Source organism: Haliotis asinina, chromosome 9, assembly GCF_037392515.1.
Source record: "Haliotis asinina isolate JCU_RB_2024 chromosome 9, JCU_Hal_asi_v2, whole genome shotgun sequence".
Taxonomy (NCBI): domain Eukaryota; kingdom Metazoa; phylum Mollusca; class Gastropoda; order Lepetellida; family Haliotidae; genus Haliotis; species Haliotis asinina.
Window position 1 is genome coordinate 29,608,750 of NC_090288.1, and position 26,143 is coordinate 29,634,892.

General features: G+C 40.4%; 5 protein-coding genes across 5 annotated transcripts; 1 reads left to right on the top strand and 4 right to left on the bottom strand.

Moving 5' to 3' along the window:
- Positions 1-286: 286 nt before the first annotated feature.
- On the top strand, positions 287-2,213 carry LOC137297192 (uncharacterized). Its single transcript, XM_067829204.1, has 2 exons — positions 287-317; positions 910-2,213. The coding sequence occupies exons 1-2, from the start codon at positions 287-289 to the stop codon at positions 2,211-2,213; spliced, it is 1,335 nt and encodes a 444-aa protein (XP_067685305.1).
- A 7,147-nt stretch (positions 2,214-9,360) lies between these two features.
- Positions 9,361-10,743, bottom strand: LOC137297193 (sex peptide receptor-related protein 2-like). Its single transcript, XM_067829205.1, has one exon. It carries the CDS (start codon positions 10,741-10,743, stop codon positions 9,361-9,363), a length of 1,383 nt encoding a protein of 460 aa, XP_067685306.1.
- Positions 10,744-13,581: 2,838 nt separating this feature from the next.
- LOC137297194 (sex peptide receptor-related protein 2-like) lies at positions 13,582-14,784 on the bottom strand. Its single transcript, XM_067829206.1, has one exon. It carries the CDS (start codon positions 14,782-14,784, stop codon positions 13,582-13,584), a length of 1,203 nt encoding a protein of 400 aa, XP_067685307.1.
- A 3,016-nt stretch (positions 14,785-17,800) lies between these two features.
- Positions 17,801-19,177, bottom strand: LOC137297195 (sex peptide receptor-related protein 2-like). Its single transcript, XM_067829208.1, has one exon. It carries the CDS (start codon positions 19,175-19,177, stop codon positions 17,801-17,803), a length of 1,377 nt encoding a protein of 458 aa, XP_067685309.1.
- A 2,839-nt stretch (positions 19,178-22,016) lies between these two features.
- LOC137297196 (sex peptide receptor-related protein 2-like) lies at positions 22,017-23,183 on the bottom strand. Its single transcript, XM_067829209.1, has one exon. The coding sequence runs from the start codon at positions 23,181-23,183 to the stop codon at positions 22,017-22,019; it is 1,167 nt and encodes a 388-aa protein (XP_067685310.1).
- Positions 23,184-26,143: the final 2,960 nt, after the last annotated feature.

The following is a 26,143-nucleotide window of genomic DNA, read 5'->3' on the forward strand; positions in this document are numbered from 1 at the left end:
GTGTATCAAAAAAACCAACTTTTTAACAAAATCACCCATTTTCTTCCTGGCTGGACTTCCATGGGCCATATTAGGTTGAGAATCTTGGGTAACCTCCTTCTCCAGGGGTGGTGGGTTAGAGGTGAAGATGTTAGCTTGTCATACCGAAAACCCAGGTTATATTCCCCATATGAGTACAATGTGAAAAGCTCATTTCTGAGGTCCCCTGACGTGATATTACTGGAATATTGCTAAAAGTGGCACTCGCTCGCTCGCTCACTCACTCACCTAGTACCTGCTGGTAAAGATGTTAAAAAGTGAGAAGTCTGAAAAGATCAGTGCGATGTGGTGTTATCAAGGGATTTAGTCCAGCTGTCAATCTAACAGTATTATGATGTCACTATTAGTTGGATTGTTTTCAAATATGGGGAGCACTGTGTTTGTCAGGAGAAGATGTGCAGCTCAAATAATGATTATGATGTTACAATTTTCAGCAACTAACACTTTTGAACTTTGAAAACATTTCCTCAACTAAAAACCTTGTCTAACTAAAACGTTCAAATTTTCACAAGTTTGCAAGAGTCCTGTCAATTTTTCCAAGTTTGAACTTTACATAAAAATTACATGGGAATTTGAATTCAGTGAATATATTTTTCATTTTTAAATGAATTGTTTTCAAATTTTATGATCATTTTCCATATCTATAAGAGAGATGCAGTGCAATAGTTATGTGTAATATTTTAAATTTATCAAGAACCATCACAACTTTCATCTCATGAACTCAGGGAAAAGTCTTTTGTAGAAAATGTGTTTAGTATTGTCATTTCCCTCTTGCCAGGAGTGCAGGATTGAACAACAAACAAGTAGGGGTATTAGGGAGCCGAGATGTTTTGTCATTTTAAACAAAAATCTAAATCCTTGTGGTTTTAGGCGATGTCAGAATACAGAAAGACCACCAGGAAGGCAGATCTCCACACAAAGATAGGCACAGGGGTCATCATTCACACAGCCAAGACACGAAAGATTCTAGTCACAATCCCGGCCAATCGCACCACCACAGTCGACATCACCATCGCCACTCACACTCTCACAAGTCCGCTGTGTCCAGAGACCATACTTTGGGCCATCACAATGATAAGCAAGAAAGTGTGAATGGATCCATTGCAAACGATCATTATGGCTCCGACAATAAGCGTTCTTTGAAAGTTGAAGCAGTTAAAAGAGAAGTCACTACCAAAGTTGACCCCCCAGATTTGAATCGAACAGTTGGTCAATCCAAACCCACTAACAGTCAGCCGAGAACACCAACGAAGAAGCGAATTGTTAGCAACTGTGGTGTTCAGGTTAACCTGAGACGTTGGACCGATACAAAGTCTGTTCAAGTGTCCCTTGGCCATCCTGGTGGTTCGGTTCACCGAGTCACCAATGGAGACAGACATCATTCTCCAAAGGAACACCTTGTCAGCCATCAAAAGCAAAGAATCAAGATCTCTCAAGGAACTCAGACTTACGAAGCTGTTGCACTTCCAGTAACTACCTTACCTCCTTCATTGAACTATGTTGCTCCTACTGCAAGCTTTGATACTAAAGTCCATTTGAACAAAATACAGGCTCAGGTACCAGGACTCATCCAGTCTAAATATAGCAAGTACATCCATGTTGAAAAGTATACCAATGGAGGGGCATATGTCGTGCACACGTACCAAGATGAATTGTCAGACCTCAGCAAAGAAGAAATGGAAGAGTTTGTGTCGGAATATTTTGATCTTGTGTATGGGGAAACGAACGGTTCTGCCAATTTCGTTATGGGTATTGTCCATCGGTCAGCTGAAAACTTGCCTGACTTTATAGACTATTTTGGTGATTTGTATACCAATCTCACAGTAAAAGCAGGCGTTTTGGGAAAGTCGGACATTGAAACAATGACAATATCTAAGTACAGGGAACAGGTGATAAAAACGTATCAAAACGGAACTTACAGATCAGGTCAACTCTTGCAGATCAGTCTTGTTGGAACAGTTCATGAAGAAGTCGGAGACTATTTCCCAGAATTCCTAGATTTATTGGAAGAAAATCCTTTCCTTAATGTTGTGATGCCTTGGGGGAAACTGGCAGCTATCAAATTGAATTCACGAACTGAAAGTAACGATGGTCCGATATTATGGGCCCGGCCTGGAGAACAACTGGTACCAACAGCTGACATGCCAAAGTCTCCATTTAAAAGAAAAAGGTGAGTGCCAATGATTAGAAACTGTTGTTGATAGTGATCCATCTCCCATGGGAATGAGTGATTGATTCTATTTCTAGTTTTACCGCAATATGCTGTCTATATTAGGAGACCAGCAGATATGGGCTTCGCTCATTTACCCAAGTGGAGAATCAAACCCGGGTCTTCAGCATGATGAGCGAACACCAAAGGTGTCCCAATAGTTCATGGCCCTAGGTGCCATTGTACAAAGCAAACTTAGCACTACAACTGTTGTAAGTGCATGTTAAGATATGTGAATAGCGTTATCTTCACTTTAGTGCTAATGTTGCAGTGTACAGTGTTTCTATATCATAGTTAAGGTATTCATTCATCACACCAAAGACCCAGGTTCAATTCCCCACATAAGTGCAATGTGTGATACTGTGAAGCCCAGTACTGGTGACCCCCATCCTGATATTGCTGGAATATTGTTGAAAGCATGAGACTGAAATCGTGTGTCATGATATACCTCAAATATTGTACATAGTTGAGTCAGAGACAACTCTGTATCATGCTTAAGACTATATTCGTATTAAGACTTCGTGTGTATTTGATAGGGTTGGTACAATTCACTGATGCACCAACACATCATGGTACATTTAAGTTTGATACAGCTGTTGTATCATTGACTAGAGTATTGATACGAAATGATAGCTTGGTTTTTTTGTCGAAACAGTCTAATGTTACAGTATGTCTTTAGTTTTAAAAGTTAACAGCTCACGTTAAACTAGCTGTCAGGTAATATTCGGTCATTACCGGCCATTCCCACACGTTCAAATACTGCCATTCTTTTGATTGGATTAACTATCTGTGGTAATCAATCAAATTGCGTACACTTCATCAATGTGTCTCTCTCTCCAAAATTGCGACAGCTTCACTCACGGCTTATGCGAAGCTGGACATTGTAGATCATCCGTCGATGTTGCATGTGTGAGAAGGTTTTGGTTTTGAAGGAGATCATAAACCTGAATGTGTACTTTAATCTATAATACTGTTGTATGCAGGGAATGTCATGCTGAGTATTGGCACAGGTAACTCAGTCAATATGACTTTTCACCTTCAACGCCATCTTAATGTTGATCTGAGTGCAGCTCCATCAAACACAAGTTGCATAACAAATGTTTCCATATCTGAAGACAAACTTGTATCAAGAGTAGTGATAATTACGAGTATAATTATTTTGAAGCTAATAGTTATATTCTATTTCTAGTTTGTGATTCAAGCGTGTCAGTTTGCAGTTGGAGGTTTCACTAATCAAGATTTTCTAGAGTTAAGAATATGAATATACTAATGAATATAAATGACCATAAAGACCGTATGGGACCGATGGGATGAGCTTTCGTCTCATGGTGGCTCCATCGTACGTCCGCTCTCCGCGTAGCGCCCCGCCGACTGTACATGGAGTAGGTTCGGTGCTAGGGCCTGATTGTACAATCAGGATGGTTGCTACAACAACCCAGCTAGTTTAGGGTTGGCACACTTGTGGCCCCAGTCTTTTCAGCATCCCCAGTAGGCCCAATGCTGACTGCACTTGGCTGGTAGATTAGGTGGTAGTGTAGATAGGGTCCCTTTCGTGCATGTACGATGCTATCTATAGATGGCTTAACTTAGTGTTACCCCACCATTCCGTCCTTCAGTAGGTAGTTCGAGGCAAAGTAAGTCCCGGATGGTCACTCTGAAAATCAGTGTACTGGCCGACTGCGCAGCCACCTGCTGGTAAAGCATTTCAATATTTCAATTTAATATTTAGATTAAATTTTGTTTTCCACGTCTTGAAATATTTGTTTTGCATTTAAATCTATGGGGATCGTCGAATAACCGAATGGTTAAAGCGTTCGCTCATGACGCTCCAAACAACCCTAATTCGATTTCCCATATGGGAATGATGTGTTAAGACTACATTTGTTGTTTCTCCCCGTAATATAGCTGGAATGCAGTCTTAGTATGTGTGAGAAGTATAAATGCTGTATTATTAGTGGAACTGTCGCCCACAGAAGCAACTTTTCTTTTAAAGAAAATATAAAATGCCTCCAAGTTTACAATGACGGCTACTGCCAAACTTTAGTTTCATGTTTGAGCTTTGCTCTCGGGGAGGCATATGTTTTGCATTAATACACATAGTACCAATGATGTAAAATATGTTGACCTTTATTATCAAGAGCGTGGATGCCATCGTCCTGGGGGCAGAATTGGACCCTGAAGTCCCCCAGTGGCAGGACGACTGCCAAGAAGATATTCCATCATTCCATGGACAGAAGTGGATCAAGGTCTCTTCTGGCGGCAGGACAACGACCACAAAGCCGCCAGACTACCGGGAAGGCAAGTTCTCCAAACTATCTTTTGAAGACAACATACAATATATTCTTGATGACAATGACGTCATGCGCAAGTTACAACTTGTCTTTCAGGTTACAGCGTTTTTCTCACGAAATAGCATATGCGTTTGATATTCATTATCTATGTAGTAAGTATCAGTGATATGAAACATTAACCTTGTCGTTATCTTTAGTATTAGGAACGTGGATACCATCATCCTTCTGCCAAGAAGACATTCCATTGACAGAAGAGGATCATGAATTCTTCTGGAGCAGGATGTGGATTTTGGATGTGTCACTGTGTTACATTTTGTGACAATGTACTATGAGTGTCTACTACTGTAAACCCTCCAGTAGAATAGGTAGCGTTGCATACGTTGAGGGAACACGGTTCCAGAGTTTTTTTTCTCAAAAACGTTTTTTATCTCTGGTTTTACGTGTCGGGCTTCAGTTACCTTTGACCTTGTTCAAATCTCAAATTTGAACAAGGTCAGTTAAGACACACATTCTGCGGCAACAAAGTGTTTATGTTCGAGGATTTGGTACTGTTCCATGTTGGGAATGATGACATTCAAAAACTTGTACTTGTTTGATTTGTTGTTTTGTTTTTGAAAGTTGTGAACTGAAGAACAACTAGTTTTGTCCATGGAAATCGGATGTGCCCGACTTTATCACCGTGTAGGAGTTCTTGTTTTTGCAATACACTGCCATACACTACTAAACACTGCCAACACAAACACATCAAGAAACAAGTCCAACATTAAAACAATCAATATTATCGGATCAGATCGCACAGACTTTTAGTTCAATGTATGTACCAAACAATCCAGTGATCTCTGTAGATGAGACAAGACATTAAATGACAAGCTCCTACCAACATCCAACAGTCTAGAATACCACATTGAGCAAGTAAACTACCAAGTGCATGTTTGGAAATTGTATCTACACCCAGTCATATTCCTTCACCAGTTAACTATGGTTGGAGCATTTGTGATGGTCAGCTTATCATTTTTCTGATGTCTAGAAATCCTGCTCCCCGTGGATTGGTTGAGCTGGCGTCGAGGAAATGCAACTAAGTCAGTATGCTAGCAGAGAGATCTATGTAATGCAGATAGACTGATTTATTGTGCACAGAGACATGTCTTTTTGTATGGCAGGTGATTGTTTCCGGAACAGCTTTGTCTTGCAGATGACTCGAATTCTAACATGATGCAACATATGATGTGAAAGAAAGTGAAGAGGAGAGTTAATTGTAAGTTTCTGAATGTATCAAATGTGATTAAGAGTTATCTGACAGACCAATTTGAATAGCTACATCACGAGCTTGGCAGCCATTTTGAATTCTGGGTAATATGAAATAATTCCATTTAGCATGCTGTCACTCTAGAAGTAAACAGGAAACAAAAACAACTGATTCTAGTTACAATAATAATGTAAACTTTCAATAAATAAATCACCACCACACATTTCCATGAAAAGTCAGAGAATCGCTAAAATCCCATGTCTCAAAGAATAAGCTGTAGAACATTATATTACCACGACATGACCATACAAAATTACTTGTTTTGTGCTCAAGTCACCACTCTAGAAGAGACAAGTGCCAAAAAAACATCAAAAGTATCAACATTGAATGTAAATGGACACAAAAATTCGGTGTTAATTTATATGTTAATTAAACTGCCGAGAAGGCAACACACAAAAGTCAAAATGAAAGTGATCAGATTAATAGTAGTAAAACTATCCATGATTAACTTTCAGATGCTGTCGTGCAGCAAATCAAATGTCATAAAAATGCTCACAGACCCCCACCGCATAAAAAGGCCTGTGAAAAAAACTGATACCACAATCTGAGAGTATTACAGGTCTTTTCATGAGCCCAAGACATCATACTAACTATAAAATAGTGTTAAACCAAATCAGTACTGGGGAGGCTACCACATCAGATTTTTCAGACATTAGGGATCGCACATTGCCGGCCACCAGAACCGTCAACGCTGCTCATGGCCGACGTGGTTTGATCAGTTTAGCCACCGTCCGACGCCGTCTCGGTAGGATTACGGAGTCGACGCCCTAATGTTGGTCCCATCCTGACTAATAGACATCGCTGTGGACGCCAACGATGAGCTGAAGATCATCCGACGAGTCACTTTTTCAGTTGCGAAATGCTCTCGAGCGTCGTCAGGTATAGCGTTGACTGGGAGAACGTTACCATCAGGACAGTCACACATTCCAGGACAACACTGCACGTGTTGCAACAAAGCTTCTGACAAATAACAACATTCATCTACTTTCACGGCATGTGTTGTAAACAGGTTTATCTCCAATTGAACACTTCTGGGATTACATCTTCGACCAAAGATCAACAACCTTGGGAAACTTGGGAATGCTTTGCAACAAGAGTGGAATGCATTGCCTCAAACATTATTCAGAGACTTATCAGTTCAATGAGGAGACGTTGCAAAGCTTGTGTTGGTGCTAACGGTGGTCATACGCGCTACTGACGTTCCAAATCAAACTAATATAAGTGTTTCGTTTTCAATGATGTTCAGTATATATTAAGCAATGTGAGCCCTTTCGAGTTCATACTTGTGGCATACGTTTCACTTTTACAATTTCTTGGTTCTAGTGCTTGGTTCAGGTTGTTTATTTTATTCAACGCAAAGAGGCATACCGCTGCTCTTAGAACGTCCGCGTTGTCAAACTGCTAGAGTAGAAATACAAAGAGAAGAAACAGGTGGAACCTAAAATTGAATTCCATAATCAACAGTCCATTAAGATCCGGGTTAGTATTGATCTTTTGTAACCCATGCTGTCGTAGGAGGCGACATACAGAATCGGGTGGTCAGGTTCGATGACTTGGTTGACACAATGCAATTGTTCCCCAATTTCGCAGATCATGCTCATGATGTTGAGCATCTGGATTGTCTTGTCCAGACTCGACCACTTACAGACCGCCACCATATAGCTGGAAAATTGCTGAGCGTGAAGTAAAACTACACTCCCTCACTTAGAACGAACATTTCCCAAATTCTGAAATTCTCAAGATGTTTGCTATCTCATTTCATCCGGAAGAAACAAATATTCTCAAACCTTTACGAGTGATACAAAATGGATTAACAACTACAGTACATGATATATTACAATGCTGTTTTCAGTGTTTGGCGTTTCTGAATAATACTGTTTAAACATGTCTTCTTAATGCAGATGTTGAGAAGTTATTATCACCTGCATGAAAAAGGAAATTACATATAATTTCACAAAACTATGTGCCCAAATCTAGTAAACCTGTAATTCAGAGTTTGTTAACAATCTTTTCGTTGCAACGTAAGGGAGTTTTCTACATCCTTTTGTAACAATTTGCATTTCAAAGATCACGTTAATACTGAAGGAAACACCACAAACATTCATTTATTATTCCGACTAAATACATTTAGTTTAAAATACACAGAAAACGACAATACACTTTATCCTGACACCTTCACAGTTTTTGTAGGAACTAAAAACACAGGACATGAAACAGGGATATGAACCTAAGTCCAGCGAATAAGCATGATCGCTGCTTTTTAACAATCTTCTCGACATGAATGGGTGAAAGTGGTTTTATGCCACTTTTAGCAACAGTCCAGCAATATCGCGCGGGAGGACACCAGAAACGGGCCTCACACTTTGTGAGCCGACCCGGCGTAACGAGCGAACGCTTTATCCACTGGACTACTCCACAGCCGCTCTGGACATGAACATTAAATTTCAAATCGACTCAACGAGCTGTGCAAATGACACCAGTTGTACATAGTTGTGATTAAATTGGCGTAAGGTGATCACTGACATAAAGTTAAAATTCAGTCACAGCAGCAATATTTCAGGCATATCGTGACGAGAACAATTAATTGTTGTACATAGTAATTAATGGATAATTATATAAACCTGTAAACGAAGGGCAGTAAAATACCGAGATTGACATGATACAGACGTGAATTTAAAACTAGTAATTAAGTCTGAAACAGTTTAACTATAGATGACAATACAATATAAAATCATACGATAAATATTAACGCACACGTATGAAAAAAGTTACGAACTAGAGGCTCTATCACTGTGTACATATCCAACACTTAGCAAGTTTCTACAAACCCAGTCGCCAAGCCAAGTAGCCTCTTAAGACTTATTACGTTAGTAGAGCGATGATTCCAGCTAATCTAGTCAACTGTATGAGCAGTGACCTGGAGATTGTTTACATGCCTGTAGAGCGCAATTGATGTTTATTATTGATATTGACATCATATTAATGATCAAACTATTGGACAACACTTTCAAAGCTGACAGGAATTATAGTCCAAGTAAGTGTGGAGCCAACTGAAGAACAGTTATGCAGACAACAGCGTTCTGAATGTACCCGCTACTTTTACATGTGGATGTTCATCGATGAGTAGTATTGTGTTCACCAAACATCCCGGTCCTTTGTCACTTATTCAGTTGTATTACGAGATGTGTTTCTGGCGATTGGGTTGCCACTTCTTGTCACAGTGATCTTTTTGGGCAATTCCGACTTGGCTCCAGCCAAAGAACAACCGATTGTATTCGTAGTGACTTGGAGATTGTACATAAGTGCAAAGTGGTATTGATGATACGTCACATTCATTAATGCCATTTGACACTAATGGTCAAAAGCCTCAAGGCCGACAGGAGTTATAGTACAAGTAAGTGTGGTGTCAGCTAAGAACATTTCTGCTGACAACGACGTACTGAATATAAAATTACATGAGGAGGTTCATCTGTGATTGGTGTTGATTTCCTCAAGTGTCCCCGTTCCATTCCAAATTAATCAACTGAGACCTGAAATGTGTTTCCGGTGTCTCCGCTGCTACTTCTTTGCACAATGATCCTTGCAGACTTATCGGGAGATGCACATGGGATGAACATTTGACGGAAGGTTTCCCGGAAGGTCGCACTGAGCATAATGTAGAAGAAGAAGTTGGTGAAGTTACTGACCAGCTCGCATACATTTCCAACTCTGCCGACGAGGAAGAAAAGGAAATGCTCTCTACCAAATATGCCGTAGTCATCGCTGAAGTTATTGACAATTGCGTTGGTGTTGGTAGGCAGGGCGAGAATGACGTAGACCATGGTTGACGCCATGATGGTTATTGTCGTCTGCATCTCTCTCTTCTGAGCTTGGTCCGAGTTCTGGCTGGTCTTAATCGCTTGTCTCCCCTTGCTGTGACGGCGGAGTGATATTACAATCAAGAGATTGAAGAAGAGGCATCCTAAGAGCATGAAATACACGAATATGAATTTACTGGCCATGCTTGCATTTTCAAAATGGACTTTATCCCTGACATACATTGAGGTATGCTCGAACCTATAGGCCGTGGTGTTGTCATCCGTCTTGTAAGATGTGACGACATATTTAACTGGGCTGAAAATGTGTGCAAGGAAGCCAGCTACCATTATCAGTGCGCACACGACACCCGGGTTTTTCACAAGCCGCATACTTTTGGCTTGCAGGGGAAACGTTACGGCAATGAACCTCTCAGCAGATACCAGACAGGTGTAACAAAACCCAACTCTCCTGAGAGTCACCGATGCGTAGTTGGAGACGTAAAGGCCGTAGAACAGGTAGATGCGTTCTGTCAAGGCTTTGTCGCCATAAATCAAGTCCATGATGCTGGCGGTGATATCAGTAGTGAGGAAGAGGACCTCGGAAATACACAGAGCCAGTAGGATAGTACTTGTGGGGCTTTTCATCCGTTTCTGACAGAACACGACGACATTGCAGATGTTGGTGGCGAGAGCAATTACAGTTAGAGGAAGCTGGATGTATCCAGTTACGGTGAGGAAGGTTTTGTAGGTAGCCTCTGTCACACTGCCAGAATGTATCAAAGCAAATGGGGAAGCTGACTTGTCTTCCTCTTCGTTCTCTACAGTGATGTTACTGTTTCCGTGGATAGTGTTGTTGTTGCTGTTGATGATGATATCATTAGGACCCATGTCGGTCACGTTGTAAGCACCTTCAGTTGTCACATCTGTTACGTCACGCAATACTGATGTTGACTGCACAATCGGCGATGTTGCGTTTGTAATCTTGGATCTAGGCACATCTGTGGCCACAGCAAATGTTGATGGTAGAGTCACTGTCGATTCCTGTGCCGTCGATGATAACACTCTTACAACTACCAACGTATAAAATAATGTCAGTTCCATATCTGAATTTGACTGATTTGCTTCAGTTTCAGAGTGTCCAGACTCCTTGCGTCAGCAACTGATGACAGTATGACTATCTCATAAAGTCATCACATCCTAGCAGCTAGTGTAAGCACGTACTTGAAATGAAGAATGCTTAACGCTCTTTGAGCGGTTTATGTATGATCTCGTCTGAAATGATGAATACCTCGAGACTTGGAGAGAACGCATGACTTGAAGTACACAGATAAGACAATAGGGTAAGTGCTACTTCAAACCAAATTACTTCTATGGTACCAGAATGTCACTGTGAACCGGAATTATTGACATTTATTTGAACAATATCTTATTTAAACAACTGCGGAACGACCTATCGCCTGTGATTGAAGCATTTTGTTGGAACCTTACTGCACTGTTTTGTAACTATCTAATAACAGTTTTTGATACTACAGTCTGACAATGGCGATACAGGTTAAATATGAATACTAAGATCTTAGACTAAGCAACAGTGATGAAAGAGTTTCCAGCTTTACAGTCTGAAATTGGTATTTACATATCATTATAGTATTTTTGAGTATACACAGGGCCGCAGTGAAAAAGCTATCGATTCTGAATACGAATGATCTTTTTACCACATCAAAAGCGACTCGGCACTTTGTATTAACTGCTTTGAGGGTTCTCAAATGTGTCATTAGTTACTTTCAGATGCAAATTTTGTTTATACTGTTTTATCATTCAATTTTATGATATGTTAAGAGCCTGATTTGTATAAATATTATGCAGGTTTATTTAGGATTTATGTGTACATAATTTATGAAGGAGACTGAAAAGGAATTGTCATTAAATAAACATAGGTTACTATATGTTGTGATGTATTTATACAAGCTGTTGAAAGGATCAGGAATGAGAGTACTGACACAATGGATAGGTGTGTTGAGGCATTAATACAATACATGGTAATGACACAGTACTGACACAATGGATAGTTGTGTTGAAGCATTAATACAATAGATGGTAATGCAATAAACAGTTATAACTGGTCCAGTGGACGATGAGTGAGTGAGTGGATCTTTAACATAACATCAGCAATGTTCCTGTCACGTCATGACGTGAACGTATTTGACGTTGAAATGAAATACGTGCATGTCTTAAAAACCTGCCGTCAAAAGTTAGTAAAACAATTAGACTATCACAGTTAGATATAAAACTAGTATGTTAAGTTAAAACTAATAACGATATGTAGACACCACATGCAGAGGACGATGAACAGCGCATACATGTGATATATAAATACATTATACAACCAGGCTACACATCGGCAGCATCTGGAGGTAGATACCAAGGGCCATGGGAACTAACAATGCTTTTGCTACCTGCATGGACTTTGGTTGGATTAACAACATTCCTTGAGAAGGAAATTCTAGCATGACCTGAAAACATCATATATTCTACGATTAAACAAAGTGAGAATTCATAATTTGCTTTGAATGTTTTGTGACTTTAGCACCCACCTACAAGGACAGTACGTTTATCATGCTTTAATCCCCTTTGAAGGTACAGACATTAACAACTTGAGTGGCTAATTTAGTCTACTATCTTACAACAAAACTTCAAACATTTGCATTTCTTCTAAAAAAATTATGATTAAAAGAAAAGTGGCATTGCTGAAAGATCCTTGACAGTTTTCACACTGAAATATTCATCCCTTTTGATGAAGAGATTAACACACTCAAGAAGGACATGCTTAACCATGATTGTCAACACAGGGGATGCAAGCCGAGCTTACTCACATTTTAACTGTTCATGAGTGTATCTGAAGTGGCAAATAGGACATCGCCGCATAATGAACTCTTCAAATCAGGACTGACAGCCAAATTCGGTGTAAGGAATAGTGATTGTTTTTGTTTTTTTAGGATATAATTCCTTAATACATAACTGGGTGTCACAATTAATTTGCATCATTTCATGAAAATACGTTCTAAAACAGGTTTATAATCACTATTATGGTGAGTGAGTATAATTTTACGTCGCAGCCAGCAATATTCCAGCTATTTGGCGGCGGTCTGTGAATAATCGCGTCTGGACCAGACAATCCAGTGATCAACAACGTGAGCATCGATCTGTACAATTGGGAACCGATGACATGATTGTGTCAACCAAGTCAGCGAGCCTGACCACCCGATCCCGTTAGTCGCCTCTTACGAGAAGCATAGCCGCCTTTTATGGCAAGCATGGGTTGCTGAAGGCCTATTCTACCCCGGGACCTTCACGGGTCAGTCACTATTAGGTATCAAAAAGGGTGCCTTAGACGCAGTGTCGGATTTTGTAGAACCGGTAATTCCAAGATGGGTAGGTAACCAACAAAATACGATGTCCAGTTGACCATTGGTAAGATCGTTATATAATACAGAAACAATCAGTTCGAAGACTTGAATATTTACTGTCCGCCATCAAATAGTCTGAATTTTGCCTAATGCGGCGTTAAAGATAAAGAAACAAAAACAATGTAATAAGCACACTTTAACCTAGTGATCGAGCCATATCAAGTCGACTTCAAGGACCAGCATAGATTCAGGGACAGTTACGAGTCGCCCCCTAGCCAAATGACAACTAGCTGTATTGTAGCGACTTGGAGATTGTACATACCTGCAGACTGATATTGATGATACGTCATATTCATTAATCTCATTTGACACTAATGGTCAAAAGTCTCAAGGCCGACAGGAGTTACATTCCAAGTAAGTGTGGAGTCAATTAAGAACAATTCTGCTGACAACGACGCACTGAATATATTACTACATGAGGAGGTTCATCTATGATTGGTGTTGATTTCCTCAAGTGTCCCCGTTCCATTCCAAATTAATCAACTGAGACCTGAAATGTATTTCCGGTGTCTCCGCTGCTACTTCTTTGCACAATGATCCTTGCAGACTTATCGGGAGATGCACATGGGATGAACATTTGACGGAAGGTTTCCCGGAAGGTTGCACTGAGCATAATGTAGAAGAAGAAGTTGGTGAAGTTACTGACCAGCTCGCATACATTTCCAACTCTGCCGACGAGGAAGAAAAGGAAATGCTCTCTACCAAATATGCCGTAGTCATCGCTGAAGTTATTGACAATTGCGTTGGTGTTGGTAGGCAGGGCGAGAATGACGTAGACAATGGTTGACGCCATGATGGTTATTGTCGTCTGCATCTCTCTCTTCTGAGCTTGGTCCGAGTTCTGGCTGGTCTTAATCGCTTGTCTCCCCTTGCTGTGACGGCGGAGTGATATTACAATCAAGAGATTGAAGAAGAGGCATCCTAAGAGCATGAAATACACGAATATGAATTTACTGGCCATGCTTGCATTTTCAAAATGGACTTTATCCCTGACATACATTGAGGTATGCTCGAACCTATAGGCCGTGGTGTTGTCATCCGTCTTGTAAGATGTGACGACATATTTAACGGGGCTGAAAATGTGTGCAAGGAAGCCAGCTACCATTATCAGTGCGCACACGACACCCGGGTTTTTCACAAGCCGCATACTTTTGGCTTGCAGGGGAAACGTTACGGCAATGAACCTCTCAGCAGATACCAGACAGGTGTAACAAAACCCAACTCTCCTGAGAGTCACCGATGCGTAGTTGGAGACGTAAAGGCCGTAGAACAGGTAGATGCGTTCTGTCAAGGCTTTGTCGCCATAAATCAAGTCCATGATGCTGGCGATGATGTCAGTAGTGAGGAAGAGGACCTCGGAAATACACAGAGCCAGTAGGATAGTACTTGTGGGGCTTTTCATCCGTTTCTGACAGAACACGACGACATTGCAGATGTTGGTGGCGAGAGCAATTGCAGTTAGAGGAAGCTGGATGTATCCAGTTACGGTGAGGAAGGTTTTGTAGGTAGCTTCTGTCACACTGCCAGAATGAATCAAAGCAAATGGGGAAGCTGACTTGTCTTCCTCTTCGTTCTCTACAGTGATGTTGCTGTTTCCGTGGATAGTGTTGTTGTTGCTGTTGATGATGATGTCATTAGGACCCATGTCGGTCACGTTGTAAGCACCTTCAGTTGTCATATCTGTTACGTCACGCAATACTGATGTTGACTGCACAATCGGCGATGTTGCGTTTGTAATCTTGGATCTAGGCACATCTGTGGCCACAGCAAATGTTGATGGTAGAGTCACTGTCGATTCCTGTGCCGTCGATGATAACACTCTTACAACTACCAACGTATAAAATAATGTCAGTTCCATATCTGAATTTGACTGATTTGCTTCAGTTTCAGAGTGTCCAGACTCCTTGCGTCAGCAACTGATGACAGTATGACTATCTCATAAAGTCATCAAATCCTAGCAGCTAGTGTAAGCACGTACTTGAAATGAAGAATGCTTAAAGCTCTTTGAGCGGTTTATGTATGATCTCGTCTGAAATGATGAATACCTCGAGACTGGGAGAGAATGCATGACTTGAAGTACACAGATAAGACAATAGGGTAAGTGCTACTTCAAACCAAATTACTTCTATGGTACCAGAATGTCACTGTGAACCGGAATTATTGACATTTATTTGAACAATATCTTATTTAAACAACTGCGGAACGACCTATCGCCTGTGATTGAAGCATTTTGTTGGAACCTTACTGCACTGTTTTGTAACTATCTAATAACAGTTTTTGATACTACAGTCTGACAATGGCGATACAGGTTAAATATGAATACTAAGATCTTAGACTAAGCAACAGTGATGAAAGAGTTTCCAGCTTTACAGTCTGAAATTGGTATTTACATATCATTATAGTATTTTTGAGTATACACAGGGCCGCAGTGAAAAAGCTATCGATTCTGAATACGAATGATCTTTTTACCACATCAAAAGCGACTCGGCACTTTGTATTAACTGCTTTGAGGGTTCTCAAATGTGTCATTAGTTACTTTCAGATGCGAATTTTGTTTATACTGTTTTATCATTCAATTTTATATGTTAAGAGCCTGATTTGTATAAATATTATGCAGGTTTATTTAGGATTTATGTGTACATAATTTATGAAGGAGACTGAAAAGGAATTGTCATTAAATAAACATAGGTTACTATATGTTGTGATGTATTTATACACGCTGTTGAAAGGATCAGGAATGAGAGTACTGACACAATGGATAGGTGTGTTGAGGCATTAATACAATACATGGTAATGACACAGTACTGACACAATGGATAGTTGTGTTGAAGCATTAATACAATAGATGGTAATGCAATAAACAGTTATAACTGGTCCAGTGGACGATGAGTGAGTGAGTGGATCTTTAACATAACATCAGCAATGTTCCTGTCACGTCATGACGTGAACGTATTTGACGTTGAAATGAAATACGTGTATGTATTAAAAACCTGCCGTCAAAAGTTAGTAAAACAATTAGACTATCACAGTTAGATATAAAACTAGTATGTTAAGTTAAAACTAATAACGATATGTAGACACCACATGCAGAGGACGATGAACAGCGCATACATGTGATATATAAATACATTATACAACCAGGCTACACATCGGCAGCATCTGGAGGTAGATACCAGAGGCCATGGGAACTAACAATGCTTTTGCTACCTGCATGGACTTTGGTTGGATTAACAACATTCCTTGAGAAGGAAATTCTAGCATGACCTGAAAACATCATATATTCTACGATTAAACAAAGTGAGAATTCATAATTTGCTTTGAATGTTTTGTGACTTTAGCACCCACCTACAAGGACAGTACGTTTATCATGCTTTAATCCCCTTTGAAGGTACAGATATTAACAACTTGAGTGGCTAATTTAATCTACTATCTTACAACAAAACTTCAAACATTTGCATTTCTTCTAAAAAAAATATGATTAAAAGAAAAGTGGCATTGCTGAAAGATCCTTGACAGTTTTCACACTGAAATATTCATCCCTTTTGATGAAGAGATTAACACATTCAAGAAGGACATGCTTAACCATGATTGTCAACACAGGGGATGCAAGCCGAGCTTACTCACATTTTAACTGTTCATGAGTGTATCTGAAGTGGCAAATAGGACATCGCCGCATAATGAACTCTTCAAATCAGGACTGACAGCCAAATTCGGTGTAAGGAATAGTGATTGTTTTTGTTTTTCTTAGAATATAATTCCTTAATACATAACTGGGTGTCACAATTAATTTGCATCATTTCATGAAAATACGTTCTAAAACAGGTTTATAATCACTATTATGGTGAGTGAGTATAATTTTACGTCGCAGCCAGCAATATTCCAGCTATATGGCGGCGGTCTGTGAATAATCGCGTCTGGACCAGACAATCCAGTGATCAACAACGTGAGCATCGATCTGTACAACTGGGAACCGATGACATGATTGTGTCAACCAAGTCAGCGAGCCTGACCACCCGATCCCGTTAGTCGCCTCTTACGAGAAGCATAGCCGCCTTTTATGGCAAGCATGGGTTGCGGAAGGCCTATTCTACCCCGGGACCTTCACGGGTCAGTCACTATTAGGTATCAAAAAGGGTGCCTTAGACGCAGTGTCGGATTTTGTAGAACCGGTAATTCCAAGATGGGTAGGTAACCAACAAAATACGATGTCCAGTTGACCATTGGTAAGATCGTTATATAATACAGAAACAATCAGTTCGAAGACTTGAATATTTACTGTCCGCCATCATATAGTCTGAATTTTGCCTAATGCGGCGTTAAAGAAAAAGAAACAAAAACAATGTAATAAGCAAACTCTAACCAAGTGATCGAGCCATATCAAGTCGACTTCAAGGACCAGCATAGATTCAGGGACAGTTACGAGTCGCCCCCTAGCCAAATGACAACTAGCTGTATTGTAGCGACTTGGAGATTGTACATACCTGCAGACTGATATTGATGATACGTCATATTCATTAATCTCATTTGACACTAATGGTCAAAAGTCTCAAGGCCGACAGGAGTTACATTCCAAGTAAGTGTGGAGTCAATTAAGAACAATTCTGCTGACAACGACGCACTGAATATATTACTACATGAGGAGGTTCATCTATGATTGGTGTTGTGTTCCTCAAGTGTCCCCGTTCCATTCCAAATTAATCAACTGAGACCTGAAATGTGTTTCCGGTGTCTCCGCTGCTACTTCTTTGCACAATGATCCTTGCAGACTTATCGGGAGATGCACATGGGATGAACATTTGACGGAAGGTTTCCCGGAAGGTCGCACTGAGCATAATGTAGAAGAAGAAGTTGGTGAAGTTACTGACCAGCTCGCATACATTTCCAACTCTGCCGACGAGGAAGAAAAGGAAGTGCTCCCTGGTGAATATGCCGTAGTCATCACTGATGTTATTGATGATCGAGTTTGTGTTGGTAGGCAGGGCGAGGATGACGTAGACCATGGTTGACGCCATGATGGTTATTGTCGTCTGCATCTCTCTCTTCTGAGCTTGGTCCGAGTTTTGGCTGGTCTTAATCGCTTGTCTCCCCTTGCTGTGACGGCGGAGTGATATTACAATCAAGAGATTGAAGAAGAGGCATCCTAAGAGCATTAAATACACGAATATGAATTTACTGGCCATGCTTGCATTTTCAAAATGGACTTTATCCCTGACATACATTGAGGTATGCTCGAACCTATAGGCCGTGGTGTTGTCATCCGTCTTGTAAGATGTGACGACATATTTAACGGGGCTGAAAATGTGTGCAAGGAAGCCAGCTACCATTATCAGTGCGCACACGACACCCGGGTTTTTCACAAGCCGCATACTTTTGGCTTGCAGGGGAAACGTTACGGCAATGAACCTCTCAGCAGATACCAGACAGGTGTAACAAAACCCAACTCTCCTGAGAGTCACCGATGCGTAGTTGGAGACGTAAAGGCCGTAGAACAGGTAGATGCGTTCTGTCAAGGCTTTGTCGCCATAAATCAAGTCCATGATGCTGGCGGTGATATCAGTAGTGAGGAAGAGGACCTCGGAAATACACAGAGCCAGTAGGATAGTACTTGTGGGGCTTTTCATCCGTTTCTGACAGAACACGACGACATTGCAGATGTTGGTGGCGAGAGCAATTACAGTTAGAGGAAGCTGGATGTATCCAGTTACGGTGAGGAAGGTTTTGTAGGTAGCCTCTGTCACACTGCCAGAATGAATCAAAGCAAATGGGGAAGCTGACTTGTCTTCCTCTTCGTTCTCTACAGTGATGTTACTGTTTCCGTGGATAGTGTTGTTGTTGCTGTTGATGATGATATCATTAGGACCCATGTCGGTCACGTTGTAAGCACCTTCAGTTGTCACATCTGTTACGTCACGCAATACTGATGTTGACTGCACAATCGGCGATGTTGCGTTTGTAATCTTGGGTCTAGGCACATCTGTGGCCACAGCAAATGTTGATGGTAGAGTCACTGTCGATTCCTGTGCCGTCGATGATAACACAACTACCAACGTATAAAATAATGTCAGTTCCATATCTGAATTTGACTGATTTGCTTCAGTTTCAGAGTGTCCAGACTCCTTGCGTCAGCAACTGATGACACTATGACTATCTCATAAAGTCATCAAATCCTAGCAGCTAGTGTAAGCACGTACTTGAAATGAAGAATGCTTAAAGCTCTTTGAGCGGTTTATGTATGATCTCGTCTGAAATGATGAATACCTCGAGACTTGGAGAGAACGCATGACTTGACGTACACAGATAAGACAATAGGGTAAGTGCTACTTCAAACCAAATTACTTCTATGGTACCAGAATGTCACTGTGAACCGGAATTATTGACATTTATTTGAACAATATCTTATTTAAACAACTGCGGAACGACCTATCGCCTGCGATTGAAGCGTTTTGTTGGAACCTTACTGCACTGTTTTGTAACTATCTAATAACAGTTTTTGATACTACAGTCTGACAATGGCGATACAGGTTAAATATGAATACTAAGATCTTAGACTAAGCAACAGTGATGAAAGAGTTTCCAGCTTTACAGTCTGAAATTGGTATTTACATATCATTATAGTATTTTTGAGTATACACAGGGCCGCAGTGAAAAAGCTATCGATTCTGAATACGAATGATCTTTTTACCACATCAAAAGCGACTCGGCACTTTGTATTAACTGCTTTGAGGGTTCTCAAATGTGTCATTAGTTACTTTCAGATGCGAATTTTGTTTATACTGTTTTATCATTCAATTTTATGATATGTTAAGAGCCTGATTTGTATAAATATTATGCAGGTTTATTTAGGATTTATGTGTACATAATTTATGAAGGAGACTGAAAAGGAATTGTCATTAAATAAACATAGGTTACTATATGTTGTGATGTATTTATACACGCTGTTGAAAGGATCAGGAATGAGAGTACTGACACAATGGATAGGTGTGTTGAGGCATTAATACAATACATGGTAATGACACAGTACTGACACAATGGATAGTTGTGTTGAAGCATTAATACAATAGATGGTAATGCAATAAACAGTTATAACTGGTCCAGTGGACGATGAGTGAGTGAGTGGATCTTTAACATAACATCAGCAATGTTCCTGTCACGTCATGACGTGAACGTATTTGACGTTGAAATGAAATACGTGTATGTATTAAAAACCTGCCGTCAAAAGTTAGTAAAACAATTAGACTATCACAGTTAGATATAAAACTAGTATGTTAAGTTAAAACTAATAACGATATGTAGACACCACATGCAGAGGACGATGAACAGCGCATACATGTGATATATAAATACATTATACAACCAGGCTACACATCGGCAGCATCTGGAGGTAGATACCAGGGGCCATGGGAACTAACAATGCTTTTGCTACCTGCATGGACTTTGGTTGGATTAACAACATTCCTTGAGAAGGAAATTCTAGCATGACCTGAAAACATCATATATTCTACGATTAAACAAAGTGAGAATTCATAATTTGCTTTGAATGTTTTGTGACTTTAGCACCCACCTACAAGGACAGTACGTTTATCATGCTTTAATCCCCTTTGAAGGTACAGATATTAACAACTTGAGTGGCTAATTTAATCTACTATCTTACAATAAAACTTCAAACATTTGCATTTCTTCTAAAAAAAATATGATTAAAAGAAAAGTGGCATTGCTGAAAGATCCTTGACAGTTTTCACACTGAAATATTCATCCCTTTTGATGAAGAGATTAACACACTCAAGAAGGACATGCTTAACCATGATTGTCAACACAGGGGATGCAAGCCGAGCTTACTCACATTTTAACTGTTCATGAGTGTATCTGAAGTGGCAAATAGGACATCGCCGCATAATGAACTCTTCAAATCAGGACTGACAGCCAAATTCGGTGTAAGGAATAGTGATTGTTTTTGTTTTTTTTAGGATATAATTCCTTAATACATAACTGGGTGTCACAATTAATTTGCATCATTTCATGAAAATACGTTCTAAAACAGGTTTATAATCACTGTTATGGTGAGTGAGTATAATTTTACGTCGCAGCCAGCAATATTCCAGCTATATGGCGGCGGTCTGTGAATAATCGCGTCTGGACCAGACAATCCAGTGATCAACAACGTGAGCATCGATCTGTACAATTGGGAACCGATGACATGATTGTGTCAACCAAGTCAGCGAGCCTGACCACCCGATCCCGTTAGTCGCCTCTTACGAGAAGCATAGCCGCCTTTTATGGCAAGCATGGGTTGCTGAAGGCCTATTCTACCCCGGGACCTTCACGGGTCAGTCACTATTAGGTATCAAAAAGGGTGCCTTAGACGCAGTGTCGGATTTTGTAGAACCGGTAATTCCAAGATGGGTAGGTAACCAACAAAATACGATGTCCAGTTGACCATTGGTAAGATCGTTATATAATACAGAAACAATCAGTTCGAAGACTTGAATATTTACTGTCCGCCATCATATAGTCTGAATTTTGCCTAATGCGGCGTTAAAGAAAAAGAAACAAAAACAATGTAATAAGCAAACTCTAACCAAGTGATCGAGCCATATCAAGTCGACTTCAAGGACCAGCATAGATTCAGGGACAGTTACGAGTCGCCCCCTAGCCAAATGACAACTAGCTGTATTGTAGCGACTTGGAGATTGTACATACCTGCAGACTGATATTGATGATACGTCATATTCATTAATCTCATTTGACACTAATGGTCAAAAGTCTCAAGGCCGACAGGAGTTACATTCCAAGTAAGTGTGGAGTCAATTAAGAACAATTCTGCTGACAACGACGCACTGAATATATTACTACATGAGGAGGTTCATCTATGATTGGTGTTGTGTTCCTCAAGTGTCCCCGTTCCATTCCAAATTAATCAACTGAGACCTGAAATGTGTTTCCGGTGTCTCCGCTGCTACTTCTTTGCACAATGATCCTTGCAGACTTATCGGGAGATGCACATGGGATGAACATTTGACGGAAGGTTTCCCGGAAGGTCGCACTGAGCATAATGTAGAAGAAGAAGTTGGTGAAGTTACTGACCAGCTCGCATACATTTCCAACTCTGCCGACGAGGAAGAAAAGGAAGTGCTCCCTGGTGAATATGCCGTAGTCATCACTGATGTTATTGATGATCGAGTTTGTGTTGGTAGGCAGGGCGAGGATGACGTAGACCATGGTTGACGCCATGATGGTTATTGTCGTCTGCATCTCTCTCTTCTGAGCTTGGTCCGAGTTCTGGCTGGTCTTAATCGCTTGTCTCCCCTTGCTGTGACGGCGGAGTGATATCACAATCAAAAGATTGAAGAAGAGACATCCTAAGAGCATGAAATACACGAATATGAATTTACTGGCCATGCTTGCATTTTCAAAATGGACTTTATCCCTGACATACATTGAGGTATGCTCGAACCTATAGGCCGTGGTGTTGTCATCCGTCTTGTAAGATGTGACGACATATTTAACGGGGCTGAAAATGTGTGCAAGGAAGCCAGCTACCATTATCAGTGCGCACACGACACCCGGGTTTTTCACAAGCCGCATACTTTTGGCTTGCAGGGGAAACGTTACGGCAATGAACCTCTCAGCAGATACCAGACAGGTGTAACAAAACCCAACTCTCCTGAGAGTCACCGATGCGTAGTTGGAGACGTAAAGGCCGTAGAACAGGTAGATGCGTTCTGTCAAGGCTTTGTCGCCATAAATCAAGTCCATGATGCTGGCGATGATGTCAGTAGTGAGGAAGAGGACCTCGGAAATACACAGAGCCAGTAGGATAGTACTTGTGGGGCTTTTCATCCGTTTCTGACAGAACACGACGACATTGCAGATGTTGGTGGCGAGAGCAATTACAGTTAGAGGAAGCTGGATGTATCCAGTTACGATGAGGAAGGTTTTGAAGGTAGCCTCCGTCACACTGCCAGAATGAATCAAAGCAAATGATGAACCTGACTTGGATTTCTTTTCTTCTTCTTCGCCTGTATTGTTGCTGTTTTCGTTCACAGTGTTGTTGTTGGCGATGCTGTCTCGGAGATCCATATTGGTCACGTTAAAAGTAGCATTAGTCGTCATATCTATGACATTGGGCAATGACGATGTTGATGTTGCAATTGGGAATGGTGCGTTTGACGATGGGCCTGGGGCAACTGATGACGCATCGGTGGTGACATGAGTCGTCCCTGTGGATGTCACTACCAACTCCTGTGCCGTCGATGATAGCGCTTTCACAACCACCAAAACATAAATCCATGTCAGTACCATATTGATCATCTGATTGAACGGTTTCACTTGAGTTCACACTTCTTGCGTCAGGAATGTTGAGTTTTCGACTATCTCATATGGTCAAGAAATCCCTCTTAGAATGAATCAGAGTAAGGCGTGGAGTCTTAAGAACGTACTGATGCCAGTACATTCAACATTTATATATAGACGAATGATCAGGCCATTCAAAGTAGACAACAATGTTTGACTTGTTATGAAGACTCGGCAGTGCGAGTGTGATTGAAACTCTAATGTGACAGCCACCTAATCACCTTCCATGATAAGTACGCAAGGCCTGTTTGTGGGGCTAAACAACAATCCTTCAGGACAATGTATGTATTAATATCACAGAGATATAATGGTGATAGATGGACAAGACAGAAAAGAGATCAAGGCGCGCCATGATAATGAACAGATTAAACGATGTATTGCAACGGTATTTCTTATTACGGAAATGAACGCTGAAGACGCCTTCATTAATGGTGACTTATTACCTTACGACAGATATGAATAGCGGCTGGGGATTGTGCTATTTATGTATCTACATATTTATCAAAATCATATTTCGTTTTTAAAAAATCAATAATTAAATGAAAACTGACATTATTAAATAGATTCTAGGTGTTTAGTTGTATCACTGATACTTACCTGGATGTCCAGATTTGTTGAGTGCTCCTGTAGTGGAGTTAACCAACAAAAAGGATATGGTGTAAACCAACAGCAAGAAGTTTTATTTCTAATTAAAAGTACTCGTTTAACTTGAACTTAATCGAAAATGAATACCACCTGTTACTTATCTGCCCAGCCCATGTTGAATTAAGACGTAAATGTGTGTTCATACAAAATCTATGTTTTTCCCCATATACTAAAATTTAATTCATTGTTATCATCCCAAACATGCAGACATTATCTTGAAGACTGCTAAATTTTTAAACGTATTTCAAAACGAGGAAATGAGGCTTGTCACATCAAAAGGGTTCACTCGATTCAGTCCAGAAATGTATGTAACGGACAAGGAACCAGGGTCCCGTTTCACAAAGCTGTCGCAGTTGGAGCACTAAACTTTGTGGAACGGGGCATAGGACTTCGTGGTGTGTTAAGGACAGCGGTAGGACAACAATAGGTCCACATAAAGACACTCTCTCCAATCATTATGATGCAATGTAATAACACATAATTTACAAGCGTAAATCAAGCTCATAATGTTTCATTGTTCCTAAGAGCCATCATGAGTATAACTTAGATGATGATTAACTGCTCAGAAATCACTTTATCCTATGGGTGGAATTTTGCAAGGGCTTTTTGTTATTTGGACTATAGGTTTATTGTCCCATGGCTTTTTGTCCCAGTAGGCTTATTGTCTGATCACCATGAGGAAGATGTCTGGCGGTCTGGGTAACAATTAACTTAGATGGCATTCTGAATTACTGAAGTAGTCATTCCATTGCTGTTAGATGCTGATACCCTGGAAGTTTGCATGTAAACACAGACAAATACAAGAGAAAAGAGCGTAAAAACGTGAACCCAAATCAGCCATATCAGACCATACCCGAGACAATCCCGACCACATCATCTAGTGAGGCAGTCGAAGTCCAAAACCATGTTTGGCAACATCATTGAAGCCTTTCATAGGGTGTCTCAATGCGTAAGACATACAATACAGTTTGTTAATTTTGTATGTCTATTTTATCATAGAAATCGAACAAACAGTTGCGGACGCCCACTTGTATTATTATTGATTTCTTTTTCGTCAGGGTAAAATAGAGAATAGTAGCGTTCGTTTGTCTCGACGAAGACCCGGGTTCGATTCCCAACATGGGTACAATGTGCGAAGTTTATTTCTTATGTCCCTCGTCGTGATATTGCTAGAATGATTCTGAAAGCGGCCTAAAACTATACTTACTGATTACATTAAAAGCTACTGCGTGTATTTCATGAGTATGCATTGAACGCAAGAGTCAATTCCTAATTCGGTCTGTCAACACATAAATTCTTAACCAAGACCCTGAGCTTTACTGTCAATAGCAAGCAGTGGTGAAGCAGTGTATTACCATGATTACTGCTTGAAAAAAGGGATATGGCATTGTTTTATCGTTTTTCTGGGAGCAAAAGTAAGACATGTTTTTATCCTTTATACAGGAAGAGAAACCAAAAACACCATCAGAACTTCTGACAGATGAAAATAACTAGTCTCATAACCACTGCCTTGTTGCAAAATTATGCCTTTTCATATCCAAAATGTAGCTTATTTCAAATAATTAATAGAATATAATAACGTACAACACAATTCGCAACACAAACACCGACAGAACTGATCATTGTGTTTGTATTACCCATCTGCATTTCGATGTTGGCATGAATAGAATCCTTCCGTTTCTTCTGATTCATCTTCACTGAACGTTTCCCGTGCGAGGTCTCAACACAACCTGCACGGCCCGCGATCAATAATTGTCTTCGACAAGGAAATGAAACGACGGATTTTGTATTTGGGGCGAAATAGTATGATTGTAATGGATTCTAGATTTAGCGTCAAAGAGTGATGCATTTCGTACAAATTAAATACCTGAATTTCGTGCAAGCGCTGATGAGCATGGGAACATGCTCGCGGTGAAAAACATTGCACACGTAGACCAACGTCTACTTCTTATCCCAAGACGTCGTTGGTGTCAAGCGGTTGAACTGTGCCAGTCGACATTTTGAAAAACGTTTCCGGTGAATTAGAGTTTACGTTGATGCAC

What these genes read in the sequence shown, in the direction of transcription:
- LOC137297195 (XM_067829208.1), bottom strand. Translation starts at nt 19,177, where the DNA reads ATGGAACTGACATTATTTTATACGTTGGTAGTTGTGTTATCATCGACG.
- LOC137297194 (XM_067829206.1), bottom strand. Translation starts at nt 14,784, where the DNA reads ATGACAACTGAAGGTGCTTACAACGTGACCGACATGGGTCCTAATGAC.
- LOC137297192 (XM_067829204.1), top strand. Translation starts at nt 287, where the DNA reads ATGTTAAAAAGTGAGAAGTCTGAAAAGATCA. An exon ending in TGAGAAGTCTGAAAAGATCA is followed by an intron (nt 318 to 909) that starts GTGCGATGTGGT and finishes TTGTGGTTTTAG; the next exon opens with GCGATGTCAGAATACAGAAA.
- LOC137297196 (XM_067829209.1), bottom strand. Translation starts at nt 23,183, where the DNA reads ATGGATCTCCGAGACAGCATCGCCAACAACAACACTGTGAACGAAAAC.
- LOC137297193 (XM_067829205.1), bottom strand. Translation starts at nt 10,743, where the DNA reads ATGGAACTGACATTATTTTATACGTTGGTAGTTGTAAGAGTGTTATCA.